Source organism: Hyaena hyaena, unplaced genomic scaffold (genome assembly GCF_003009895.1).
Source record: "Hyaena hyaena isolate Hyena2069 unplaced genomic scaffold, ASM300989v1 scaffold_326, whole genome shotgun sequence".
Lineage (NCBI taxonomy): Eukaryota > Metazoa > Chordata > Mammalia > Carnivora > Hyaenidae > Hyaena > Hyaena hyaena.
In genome coordinates this window covers 24,339-37,943 of record NW_024080959.1, presented here as the reverse complement: position 1 = coordinate 37,943, position 13,605 = coordinate 24,339, and the positions used below count along the sequence as shown (strand labels likewise).

At 33.4% G+C, this 13,605-nt stretch overlaps 1 protein-coding gene and 1 pseudogene across 1 annotated transcript in view; one reads left to right on the top strand and one right to left on the bottom strand.

Moving 5' to 3' along the window:
• The window catches only part of SLCO1B3 (solute carrier organic anion transporter family member 1B3), a 58,118-nt gene that overhangs the window by 28,674 nt on the left and 15,839 nt on the right, over positions 1–13,605 (top strand). Inside the window, exons 3-9 of the mRNA XM_039249012.1 lie at positions 3,301–3,433; positions 6,606–6,727; positions 7,852–7,998; positions 8,160–8,258; positions 8,524–8,766; positions 9,788–9,952; positions 11,734–11,929. Of these exons, the coding sequence (XP_039104943.1) occupies positions 3,301–3,433; positions 6,606–6,727; positions 7,852–7,998; positions 8,160–8,258; positions 8,524–8,766; positions 9,788–9,952; positions 11,734–11,929 (1,105 nt within the window). The remainder of the gene's footprint in view (positions 1–3,300; positions 3,434–6,605; positions 6,728–7,851; positions 7,999–8,159; positions 8,259–8,523; positions 8,767–9,787; positions 9,953–11,733; positions 11,930–13,605) is intronic.
• Positions 309–687, bottom strand: LOC120243013 (annotated as a pseudogene).

Below are 13,605 nucleotides of genomic sequence, written 5' to 3'. Positions count from 1 at the left end.
ACTTTTTCTATTTTAAATAATATCCAAGTTTATTGAACAAATGTTAAAAAGGATTATAAGAGACACCTGGATGGCTCAGTCGGTTGAGCGTCTGACTTCAGCTCAGGTCATGATCTCACGGCTTGTGGGTTCGAGCCCCACGTCTGGCTTTATGCTGACAGCCAGCTCAGAGCCTGGAGCCTGTCTTCGGATTCTGTGACTCCCTCTCTCTCTGACCCTCCCCTGCTCACGCTGTTTCTCTTTCTCTCTCTCTCTAAGAAGTAAATAAAAAATATTGTAAAACATTTTTTAAAAGTATTATAAAATGTTTAATTTTCATCAACTTCAAGGTTTACATCGCTCCCGAATTTTGCATGTAACCGAATCTGCTAACACTTGCTGACTTCCACTCTAGATTCAAAGGCATAAGTTTCTTTTTGCAAATTCTTTGCTTCTTTTAACTTTTTCTGTGTTTCTTCTTGAGGATAGCTAGTGAAAATATCACCAACTGGATAAGATATCATTAAGTGGTCATCATCTCGTAAGCGTGATGTCCTCACAGTACCTTCTGAATTTTAGAGTGGTCTCTTTTTCACGTTCTATTTCTTCCGTCAGCTCTGTGATTCTGCTTGCATTCTGTGCATGTTTGCCAATCTTTTGTTGATCTTCAAAAGTAGCATTAACATCTTCTGCAGTCCCTTCCTTCATAGAGTCACCATCTTCAAATATTTTCTACAAGTTTGCTATTCATCTTTTAAATTAATTTAAAATATATTTAGCTTTTAAATGTTTTTAAAAATAATTGTATAGGGGCACCTGGGTGGCTCAGTCGGTTAAGCGTCCGACTTCGGCTCAGGTCATGCTCTCACAGTTCGTGGGTTCAAGCCCCGTGTCGGGCACTGTGCTGACAGCTAGCTCAGAGCCTGGAGCCTGCTTCAGAGTCTGTGTCTCCCTCTCTCTCTGACTCTCCCCTGTTCACACTGTCTCTCTCTCTCTCTCAGAAATAAATAAAACATTAAAAAAAAAAACATAATTGTATAAAGGAAGACCCACCTATCTTTTTATTATGAATTCTGTTTTTTCATGATTAAGAAGCTATTGATACCCTGTATCCTTTATTCTTCACCTCTGAGATTTCATGAAACCACCTAGAATTTTAGTTTTAGATTGTTATTAGCTTTAAATTTTAATTCACTGTTTGTCTCTTTTTATTGGGGAGTGGATGCTTAATATTTTTGTTCAACTTTGTAGCTACTTGACAACACTTATATGGACATGGTTTTAAGTTTTCCTGGTTTCTTTGCTTACCACTGTTAATTGAATCTTATGACTTCAAATCTCATCTTAGTTTTTCCAGATAAAGATCTGGAGTAGATCTTTAAGTAGTTATTTTTTTCCCAGAAATAATTGAACATATAACATATTTCCCAAATTCTTGCTTGTTAGAAAATGTATTTACTATTATATTCAAATAATAATTTGAGTATGGAATTAAAATTTCAGGATCTTTTCCTCAACATATTTAAATATTTATCTACTGCTCTATAACACCCAATATTACATATAAGAAATCATTATCAATGTCATTGTTATGCACTGATGAGTACCTCCTCTTTATCTTTGAATTTCAGAAATTCTACCAACATACAGCAGGACTGTTTTTTTTTTTTTATTCCTTATTGTTGAAGAAAAGTAGACATTTGTGTCTGAAGGGTTAGGTCTTCCTTTAACTCAGGGAATTTATTTTCTATTTTTAGATGTGTTTCTTCCCCTCTATTTTATTATTTATTTTATTCTGAAACAATATATATCATATATATGACAAATATTAAGTTTCCACACAATTTTGTTCCTTTAACTTTTTATGTCTAAAATTCTCTTTTTGGGGGGACACGTGGTGGCTCATTCAGTTGAGTGTCCGACTTTGGCTTAGGTCATGATCTAGTGATTCATGGGTTCAAGACCCATGTCAGACTCTGTGCTGAAAGCTCAGAGCCTGGAGTCTGCTTTGGTTTCTGTCTCCCTCTCTCTCTCTGCACACCCCTGCCCCAACTTGCACTCTCTCAGAAATAAATAAACATTAAAATTCAACTTTATTTTTACTTTATGTTTCATCAGTCTTCTCTGATACTGTCTTCTATCTTATTAGGTCCCAATATGTACATTTCTCTATACTATTTTTCTAAAAAAGTTAATGTTTATATTTGGAACGGAGGGCCAGAGAGAGAGAGAGAGGGAGATACAAATTCTGAAGCAGGCTCCAGGCTCTGAGTTGTCAGCACAGAGCCAAACTTGGGGCTTGGACTCACTAGCCACAAGTTCATGACCTGAGCCAAAGTCAGACACTTAACCAATGTAGTCACCCAGGCACCCCTTACTATTTTTAATTTACAAAAATTCTTTATTATTCTCTATTTTTAGGCTGCCCGTTCTTACTTTATGAATGCAACATACCATTGTACCTCTAGAGATACTAGCTGGATTTTTTCAGTTTCTCCTCTTTTTAGTTTCCTTATTTAACTGTTTCTCCATGGGTTGCTTTATCTGCCAGTTCATTTGGGTATTTTTATTTAATATGTTTTTTTTTCCCTATCAAATGTTTTAGTAATACTTGGTTTGTGTCTATTTGTTATTATACATGTAGCTCCAAAGGGATTAGGTTGGTAATGACTTCCTCTACTTGGAATTCTCTTCTTCCCCTTTTTAAGCTAAATAATTTATACTTGACATTAAATCTCAAGGAAATTTTCTTGTAACACCTACTTAATTTAAGCTCTTCCTTTCTGTTGTCTAATACTAGCCCTGTTCATCTGTTTATTTTTATCGTGGCATATATATATTCTTGATGGACAAATACTATGGCTTATTCCTCTTTAAAATATTTCTAGCTCCTAACATTATGACAGGTACTTAATGGGAATTTAAAGAATGATAGGAGTGAATCAATAAATCCTTGAGTGAACACCTTTCTCTCAGGTCAGGAAGATTTTCTGAATTTTTTTCCAGCCAAAAGCAATTCAGACAACGCTAAATTCTTTAATAAAATTTTATGTTACTAATATTACCTGGTAATTCAAGTGCTTTCTTTCCCATCTAAAACTCGTTCTTCTTATTATTAATACCATACAATTTTACAGTGTGTGATTTAATGTAAGTGGGTTTCATCTTCTCAATTAAGTTACATGGCCTTTGGGGGAAGGTACCATGTCTTATGCTCTGTTTGTATTCATTCTGGGACTTCCCATTCTACTGGACACAAAATTAGACTATCAATGCTTGCTATGATGAATCATATCAAAATAAATTTTATTCTTTTTCTAGGAAATTTGCTTGTGATTGTATTTGTGAGTTACTTTGGATCAAAACTACACAGACCAAAGATAATTGGAATTGGTTGCTTCATTATGGGAACTGGAAGTATTTTGACTGCTTTACCACATTTTTTTATGGGATAGTAAGTGTTAAATAGTTCTGTCATTAATTATTATTTAATTGTAAATTAATGGTAGAATTTAATTTTTTTCTTTTTAAATAAGCTGTCACCTTTTGAGAAGAATACCCAGTAAGCATATGTAGAAATGAAGTATATTTTCTATGTTATAAATGACTTACTGCTTTATCAGCCATGACTTTCATAGACCTTGAGAAATGAATAGCACTAAAGAAGGTATACAGTTTCATAGGAAATAAATGAACTTTTATGGCCTTTTGATACAATATACACTGCATGTCTTTGCTTACTAGATGTTTTTTATACTCAATAAGATTTCATCACCTAACCCACTACCATATCCACTGAGAGTATTCTTCTGAAGTTCATTGTACTGTTATAATTAGAGTCATATACTAGTGAAAGAAAACCTAAAATAGTGATGGTTTAAATTAAGTAGAAATTTATTTTCTACATAAAAAATTATGTAGCCAGACCAGGCATGATAGTTTCATGCTTTTTTTTATCATATTGTTCTGCCCCAACAAATGTTTATTTCTTTATTTTGAGAGAGGGAGAGAGAGAACATGAGTGGGTGGGGGCAGAGAGAGAGGAAAAGAGTGAATCCAAAGCAGACTCCATACTGTCAGCACAGAGCTTGATGTGGGGCTTGATCCCATGAACTATGAGATCTGCCAAAATCAAGAGTCAGACACTTAACCAACTGGGTCACCCAGGTGTCCCAATATTGCTCTGCCTTTCATGGCCTCAACCTCACATTCCAAGCTGTGGCAATGTTGTACCAGGCAACAAGATAAAAGAAGGAAAGAAGAACTAGAAGAAACAGTGCATGCTAGCTGGGCTTAAGAAATATTTTCAAAAGTATAACACTTCTCCTGATCTCACACTGGTCAGAACTTTGTTACATCTCACGTCAGAAAAAGTAGACTTTATTCTAGGCTACCATGCTTCTAGCTAAAAATCCTACCTTCTATTACAATGGAAGGAGAGAAGAATGGATACTGAGAGTCAAGGAGCAATTTTTGCTAAAAATACTACTTATTCATTGTCAACACCAACAGTCTTGCCTTTTGGCATATTAACTGCTTTCCCCACCTTTATTTGACCCTGATCAGAACTTTCTTCTTCCTGGTGCTGCTGCTTCTTATATTTTCATTGTATTTCTTTCTGTCTCTTCATTTATATCCTATATATAGTTTCTTATCATGCCCATACTTTTATTCTGCTGCTGAAACCATAATGTCAGTATCCCCTAACCTCCCTCTTCAGTCTTCTTCACTTTTCATTCTGGATTATTTGTATGAAGTGTGTGCATTATATGTATCAATCACCTATATACATTATTTTTTTCTTATGATTAGGCTCTATATAATCAACCACCTCATGGGTATCTCCAGCCTAACATCTGATAAGAATTTCCCATTCATCTATTCAAAACTAAATTCATCCTTGTGCCAAAACCAGCTCAGATTTTTCGCATTCACTCTCTCAGTAATGATTCATTTAACCACAGTGGAACTCAGAGCAAAGTGAAGGGGCTCATTCTAGATTCTGTCTTTACTTTGACACAGATGACAAGTGACCACCAAATCTTCCTTATTCTATTTCCAATCCATCAAAGTTCCCTTCTTTCATCACCATTGTTCCTAACCTAACTTAGGCTTCTCACATCTCTGACCTAGACTTTTTGCCTTCAGTCTCCATTCAACTCCATTATAACTCATCTTCTATACTATTCATTTTCAAACACAAATCTGTTATTTTATTCCTACTTAAAATTCTCCATTTCCTACAACAGTGTTTTCAAGCTTCAGATTCTGAACTACTAGTGGACCAATAAATTAATTCAGATTATTGAAATCAACAACTTTTGAGAAGATAAGATAGAAAAAAATGGAAGAATATACAATATGAGAACAAATATTGTTCTATGAAATTTTTATTTTGATTGTACATCTATTTGTGAGTGTGTGTGTGTGCGCGCGTGCATATGTATATGTTATGGTTGTGATGTGAAATGTATTTCTTACTGTTGATCATAGTTGAAAATGTTGAATGCCTCTTGCCTATGGATTAATATCTAAATTCATTTACATATCTTGACTGTCTTTCTAGCTTCATCTTACATTGCTCCCTAGAGTGGAGAATCACACTTAGGGCTTCTGGTTTTCCATGTGTTCCATGATATGTTGTATCTTTGTACATAGTGTTCCTATAGCCTTGCATAATTTTCCTTCTTTGTCTACCTGTTAAGTGCCTATCCTTTTTTTAAAGATTTATCTCAATTGTCACCTTCATTGTGAGTTCTTCTTTAATCCACCACGTTCCCCACCTCAGAGCAAAGGTGATCATCCCCTTTTCCTTTATGACAATTCAGGACCTGTTATATTAACCTTATCATGTCTTTTATTGTATATGTTTATCTTATAGAGAACAAAATGCCCTAGGTACAAAAGCTGTGTGTTTTATTTCTAGTTCTGTGGAGCTGAGCATAATGCCTGGCCTGCAGTAGGCTGCCCTTGGAGCTCACAGGGTACCTAGTATTTTTGTCTCAGCAATTGTCCTTATCATAGCTCCATCTCTGTTTTCCTTATTAACTTCATCCTCACTAAATTGAAATAGACTAGAATTTTTTTTAAACTAAGTTTTATAGAGTCAGACATTTGAGTGTGCGTGAGAGAGATGGGAGCATGAATATCTTTGACAGAAGATCAGACAGGTTATTGATAAAAAAGAATATAGATGAAGTGGTATGCATTGTAGATTGACTTGTAAAACACTAAAGTTTATTAAATGTTATCAGAAAGTTTATCAGGAGGTTTCAATAGTGACCACATTTGAGGATAATTCAAATGGGTGGATAGTAATAGTTGTAAGTAATTTTTTTTAAACAATGCATGAAACCAAGTTATTTCATATCTTCAACAGAATATAAGCACTCAGAATGGTAATCCTCCTTTCATGGGGAGTATTGAATAATATTTCTTAGTGAGCATTCCCATTCATTTGTACCCATTACTTCCTCTAAATACAAGCTGGGAAATTCACAAAAAGGATTCTGATAATTTAGAGACAAAAATTATGCAAATTAAATGGGAAAATTTCTCTGTATTTCTGGGAAAGTGAAACTATTCAGTAGATAAGCAAAACTTTAAACCTGGTGATATTCTTACAGTTACAGATATTCTACAGAAACTCTTGATAATCCATCAGAAAATTTAACAACAAGCTTTTCAACCTGTTCAATTAGTGAAAATTTGTTTCTCAATAGGACATCACCTATGATAGTAGAAAAAGGTAAGAATTGACAGTGTCACTAATAAATACTCTAAAACTGGTTAATTTAATTATATCTGAAAAACTATTATGAGATTTATTAGCAAAAGTGATTAAAACAGGAAGAATTTGCATCTTATGTATATAAGACAAAACCGTGTTACTATATGTTATATATAAGAAGCTTTTAGAAGTAATAAAAAAAAAGAATACTTCAGTAGGTAATTGGCAAAGAATATATGCATTTAAATTAGGAAAGTGGTATAAATATGTAAAAAATGCAACTTTACTCTTAGGAAAAACACAATTACACAAATTAAAGATTTTTTTTACCTATTAAGACACAAATTATAAATTATAATTTTTTACCTATTGGGTGTTTCTACTTATTAGAAAAACATTAAAAATAAAAAGATTTTTCTACCTGTTCTTATTAAAAATAAAAAGAAATGATATAGAGGGAAAGATGTTTTATGTATTGCTGGGAGTATATAAGTTTCTAGCTTTATGAAAGTTAATTTTCAATATAGTAAAGAACAGTAGTATGCATATATGCTTAAATCAGCAATTCTGCTTTTCCTGACTTATCTTAATGAAATAATCAGAAATGTGACAGGATTTATTTACAGTTATAGCCACGGCATTCCTGTTTAACATAATGAAAACTTCAAAAACTTTTATTTTGTGAGTAAAAAGTAAGAGATTAATTAAATAAATTACGAAACTTACTCAGTACACCGCCATGCAGTCATTAAAACCCTGATATAAAAGACTCCTTAAAAGCATGAGGAAATTGACATAACATGGTATTAAGTATAAAAAGATATTATAATATGACGTGTACAGTTAAATATATATGTAAATAAATATTATGCCTATATTATGTAAAATGAAAATGTGGCAGGTACATAGAAACATGAGAAGTATCTCTCTGTATGTGGTGGGATTATAGATAATTTACTTTTTGCTTGTTTACATTTTGCTTTTTTATATTGTCAAATTTTGTAAAGTGATTATGAATCACTCTTACAATTAGAAAAAATCAAAAAATCTTAAATGGAATAATTAAGGAGTTAAAGCAGTTGAGTTTCTAATATAAATGCTAATATTAATATTTAAAATAAAACACTCTCTTATCTGCTTAGGTTGTGAAAAGGAATCTGGATCATATATATGGATATATGTATTATTGGGTAATTTGCTCCGTGGAATCGGGGAAACCCCCATAGTACCCTTGGGGGTTTCTTATATTGATGATTTTGCTGAAACAGGACATTCTTCTTTTTATTTAGGTAATATACAGAAAATATTAAATTTTATGATTACTTTCCCTGGGTCCACCCTTGAAATAATAGTGTTCCTAATTTCATTTTTTTACTTATTAAAAAATTATGTGGAGACTTGTATAATGTTATTCTTGGCATCTGATAAAGTTGTTTTATAATATTTTTAGGTACTTTGCATGCAGTATCAATGATTGGCCCAATCATTGGCTTTATACAGGGATCTCTGTTTGCTAAAATGTACGTGGATATTGGATATGTAGATCTCAGTAAGTATAATAAGAACAAGGTAACATAATAATACTTTTCAAGTACAGGACATCATTCTTCCAAATACTGAATTCACTTTTTCAGTAGTTCTTTACTGACCATTTGTGTGATGAAATGTGAACAAGATGAAAAACATAGTGTCTCAGGATTGAGTTTACTTTCTGTATCTATGAAAGACAGCAATCATTATTATTATTGCTCAGAATTTATTGCAAAAAATCAAAATGATTTTTTTGACTGGCTGCTTCTAATTCTTTATTCTAGGCAGTATCAGAATAACTCCTAAGGACTCTCGGTGGGTTGGTGCTTGGTGGCTTAGTTTCCTTGTGGCTGGACTATTATCCATTATGTCCTCCATACCATTCTTTTTCCTCCCCAAAAATCCGGATAAACCACAGAAACAAAGGAAAGATTTAACATCTTTGCATTTGCTCAAAACAAATGAGGAAATGAGTCAAATGGCTAATATGACTAACCATGGGCAAAATGTTAGTGAAACTATAACTGGTAAGTATATCACATTTATAGTTAATTCTAAATTGTTCATTTCAAATGAAAGTAGATGAAACTGTTTCTTTGTTGCCATTGGGCAGAAAGCGTAGTTCTGACTCTATCTGATGGAAACCTTTAGAGACCTATAGAGCGAGATGTTTCAGAGTCCATGTCATCCATCTCTAAATAACCAAACCTGGTTCTGTCTTACTAGACTCTGATATTTACTACAATTACTTCTAAGGAAGTCCTTCTACTTTTAACTTCCATTACAATTGGTCACCTTTCTAATTATAGACCCGGATCACAAAATTCCTGCCATGGACAGAAGTTATGAATTTGTTACACACCTGTTTGTAGGCACTGATGGTTGTACTAGTATTGCAATAATATCACCTGAGACACAACATCATTATTACCTTCCTCTCCTTGTACTACAAGAAAGGTGACTTGTAATACTATACAGTATTTTATATCAGAAAAGCTGTATGCCAAGAAACAGATCTGAGTCCTGCATTAAATAGAACTTTCTATATCTTTTAACTTTAGTCTTCTCATTTCTGTGAACTTTCTACTTAATAATTATATTATTAACATAAAAATTAATACCAAATGCTAATAAATAAGAGACATTGCATGTCTATTCACTTTTGTTTCTTGAGCAGCTAGCTTATTGCCCAGGACCCAATTGAAAACCAAATATTTGTTGAATGAATGAATAAATGAATTAATCATATACATAGTTGTATGGTAGAGTGCTAAGAATAGCCGAATATGAAGGAACTGAGCAAGTTGCAAAACAGCGTTATGTATGATTTCATTTTGAGGTAAAATAAACTAACTGAATAGATATTAATGAGCATATGGGAAAAATGAAAGTATAAAAAACTGGTGACAGGAGAATTGCAGGGTACTCTTTCTATGTCATATACTTAGGTAATTTTCAATCTTATATAACTTTTACTATATTTACAAAATTAAGATATTAACATATGTTTAAGCTGCATTACAGTATCTTATCTTCATAATTTTATAGGTTTTGTCCAGTCCTTGAAAAGTATCCTTACCAACCCTCTATATTTTATATTACTGTGTTCATCATTGCTACTGGCCAGCAGTCATATTGGTGCTGTTACTTATGTCTTCAAATACATAGAGCAACAGTATGGTCAATCAACATCTGATGCTAATGTTTTGCTTGGTAAGACACGTTATTTATGTTTGCCCGATAAGCTATATACTACCAAGTAATTGAGTTTCAAAAGTGACATTTTGTTGTTAAGACAATTCTATATTTTAGTAAGTAAACGTTCTATATTCTTTTGCAAATCTTATCGAATTTGTCTATCTCATGATGTCATCATTCTTTTGCATTTGAAGTTGCATCTCATGTTATTTTTGAGAAGATGGATTCCTAGAAGGAAAGTTGCAAGTGAATGGACTATTTAGAAATAGTATCTGCATATTTGAATTTTATAGTTTAGTGTTGAGATCTTGAGACAAATCTTTTTGTAGTGTAATCATTGTAATTTCGTAATTCAACGACTTTAAATCAGAACTCAGCTACCTACAAAAATTAGAATAAGATAAAAATTAACTTAAGCACATCCTTGATGTCTACATAATTCAAACAAGTATCATATATATTTTAGGAGTTATTTTGCTACAATATCTATATCTAATGACATATTGAGACTTGCTTATAAAGAAAAGATTTTCTTATATCATTCTTCCCTCACCACCAGTATAATATGAGATTATTATTAATTAATTAATTTGGAGAGAGAAAGAGCAAGCGCGCACGCAAGCATGAGCTGGGGAGAGCAGCAGAGAAAGAGAGAATCCTAAGTAGCCTCCAGGGTCAGTGCAGAGCCCAACACAGGGTTCAATCCCTCGACCTTGGGGTCATGACCTGAGCTGAAATCAAGTGTCAGACCTCAACTGACTGAATCACTCAGGTGCTCCAATATGAGATTCTTTTTTTTTTTAAATGTTTTTTATTAATTTCTGAGAGAGAAAGAGAGAGCAGAGGGGAGTCAGAGAGAGAGGGAGACACGGAATTGGAAACAGCCTCAAGGCTCCCATCTGGCTGTCAGCACAGAGCCCGACATGGGGCTCAAACCCACGAACCGTGAGATCATGACCTGAGCCGAAGTTGGATGCTTAACTGACTGAGCCACCCAGGCCCCCCTCCAATATGAGATTCTTAAGAGCAGTACATTACCTAGTACAGTATTAAGCACATTGTAGAATCTCAGTAAATATTTGACAAATTAACCTATCAAGTGTAATGTGAGTAGGTCATAAGTAAACAAGAAAATTATAATTCTGTTCAATACTTTTATTGAACTTAAGGTAAAATTTTAAGTGTTAAAAGTTGAGTTTGACTCCCAGTAAGGCTCCCCACCCTAATTTTTTGTTATTGTTGTTAGAGGACTCTTTACCTTTAATAACTCTTGCAGGACACTGACATGGAAAAATTATAACAGGGATCATTTTTAATACTATGTTTAGGCCTATTTATCATTTCATGGTATACGTGTGTTTGGAATAAAGAAGAAATATTCTACTATTTAATTTTAACATGGTAGACAAATTTGGAGTGAGTTTTTAACGATTGGAACTCTTCATTTTGAGGAGATGTAAAGGATTTAGATGGTAGAATTCAAGTCTCATAGGCAGGTGATATTTTGTTGCTGTTTTCCAGAAAAAGAAACTCCCTCATAGAAACCATCTGTTCCGACATTCAAATATTGATTTTTTTTTGCTATTGGGGAACCCAAATCCTCAGCATTGGCAGCAAGAATTAATTTTTGTTTCTCCCATGTGGCACACTGATATCCTAGCTCCATACAGGGCTGTCAGCTTTCTACTTAAGTAGTAATAGGGGATAAATTTGGTTGATGCACTCTGTGTTTCATATTATAAGACATTTCAGAATAACCATATTTATATAACAACAATTTTTTCTCTTATTTCTAGGAACCATAACCTTACCAACTATTGCAACTGGAATATTTACAGGAGGATATATCATTAAAAAATTCAAACTTAGCTTGCTTGGAATTGCCAAATTATCATGTTACTCTATTGCAGCGTCTGTCATAATTCAACAATTCAACTTTGCAGTAATTTGTGAAAACAAACCAGTTGCTGGCCTAACCTTGACCTATGATGGGTTTGTATATATCAGTATATTAATTGCACAACATATAAACTATCCAGTGTAAAAGACTATGAGAAAAACAGGGCAGATAGCAATATTAGCTAAACTTTCTTTTAATTGAGAAGAAGCTCAATTTACAAATTCTTAAAACCTCCACTTCCTAAGTACTCAAAATGTTCTCCTTTTGTTCCTTCCTAAAAGAAAAACTACATAAGTTGTAATAATAATAGTTATCTTTTGGGGGGTATTTATAATGACTGACAGGTACTTTTACCCCCATTTTGTAGATAGGGAAATCAGGACTTAGATAAATACACATATTACATGACTAGCAATGTTAAGATTCTGATTTAAATTGGGGAGTTTTGACTACAAAACTTTTAGGCTTAACTAGTACAATTTTGGATGCATTATAAGAGAAATGTAAATGACATTTTCCAAAAGTGACTAAGCAGTTCTTATCTACAGTTAATTGTAATGGTTAACAACTATCTTTATAGGAAAACACTTACTTACATTGTATTGAATTCTTTTCTGCAAGCTAATACTGTTTCTTATGATATTATCTTTATTAGCAGTAGAAAAAATAAATATCCTATATATAATTGTATATTAGACCCTAGAAAACCTTCACTTTGTAGTATTATCAAGTATTATGAAGTATTCCCAGTACTCCAGTCTCTACCCCAAATTAGGGGCAGGATTCTGGTGTACATTTCTTAATCTCCTAAATATAGCCCACAATTTAAGCTTAGAAAGGTTCACATTCAGATAACACAGAAAGATCTTTGGTTTACACTTGTGTAACTATGCTAAACAGTGCTGTTTATTGGTGGCTCTGAGCTTCTAAAGTCTGGATCCCACGAGGAGTCAGTTTGAACTTGTCAAATTTCCCCACAATTCCTTACCTAAACACCATCCTATTCTTGGAGCCCCTTCAACCTGGTCTTGAATTATCTCTCTGCTTCCTCCTAATCCTGACTGTTGGTAATTACTCCTATCCACCATTACCCACTCTGGTAAATACAGAGTACTTAAAACATTGAAAAAGTTTTTTATTCCAAGGTAGTTAACATATAGTGTAATAATGGTTTCGGCATTAAAACTTAGTAATTCATCATTTCCATATGACCACATTCTAAGAACCTCTGCACTAATTCATATTAAAAATTTAGTCCTGTTACTAGTACTTTACAAATGTTGAATACATCTATTCTACTATTTGCTATCATTAAACTATGATAAATTCCAGCATTTCCCAGTGCTCATCAGAATAAGTGCCCTGCTTAATACCCATTAGCCCATCCCCCTGCCCAGTAGCTTTCCAGCAACCCTCAGTTTGTTCTCTATATTTAAAAGTCTCTTGTGGTTTGCCTCCCTCTCTGGATCTTATTTTTCCTTCCCTTTCCCTATGTTCATGTTTTGCTTCTTAAATTCCACATATGAGTGAAATCATATGATATTCCTCTTTCTGTGACTGACATATTTCACTCAGCGTAATACATTCTAGAACATTAAACTTTTGAGGTAAAAGAACCTTACATATCATGAAGCTCAAACCTCCTGTATCCTCTTAATTTATTAGTTGAGACCCAGAGGAACCATGACTTATTGAAGTCACACAATGACTCCATACTAATGCTGTATCACATCAGTAGCTCTAAGGGCTCCCGAGTTATCAGATATGC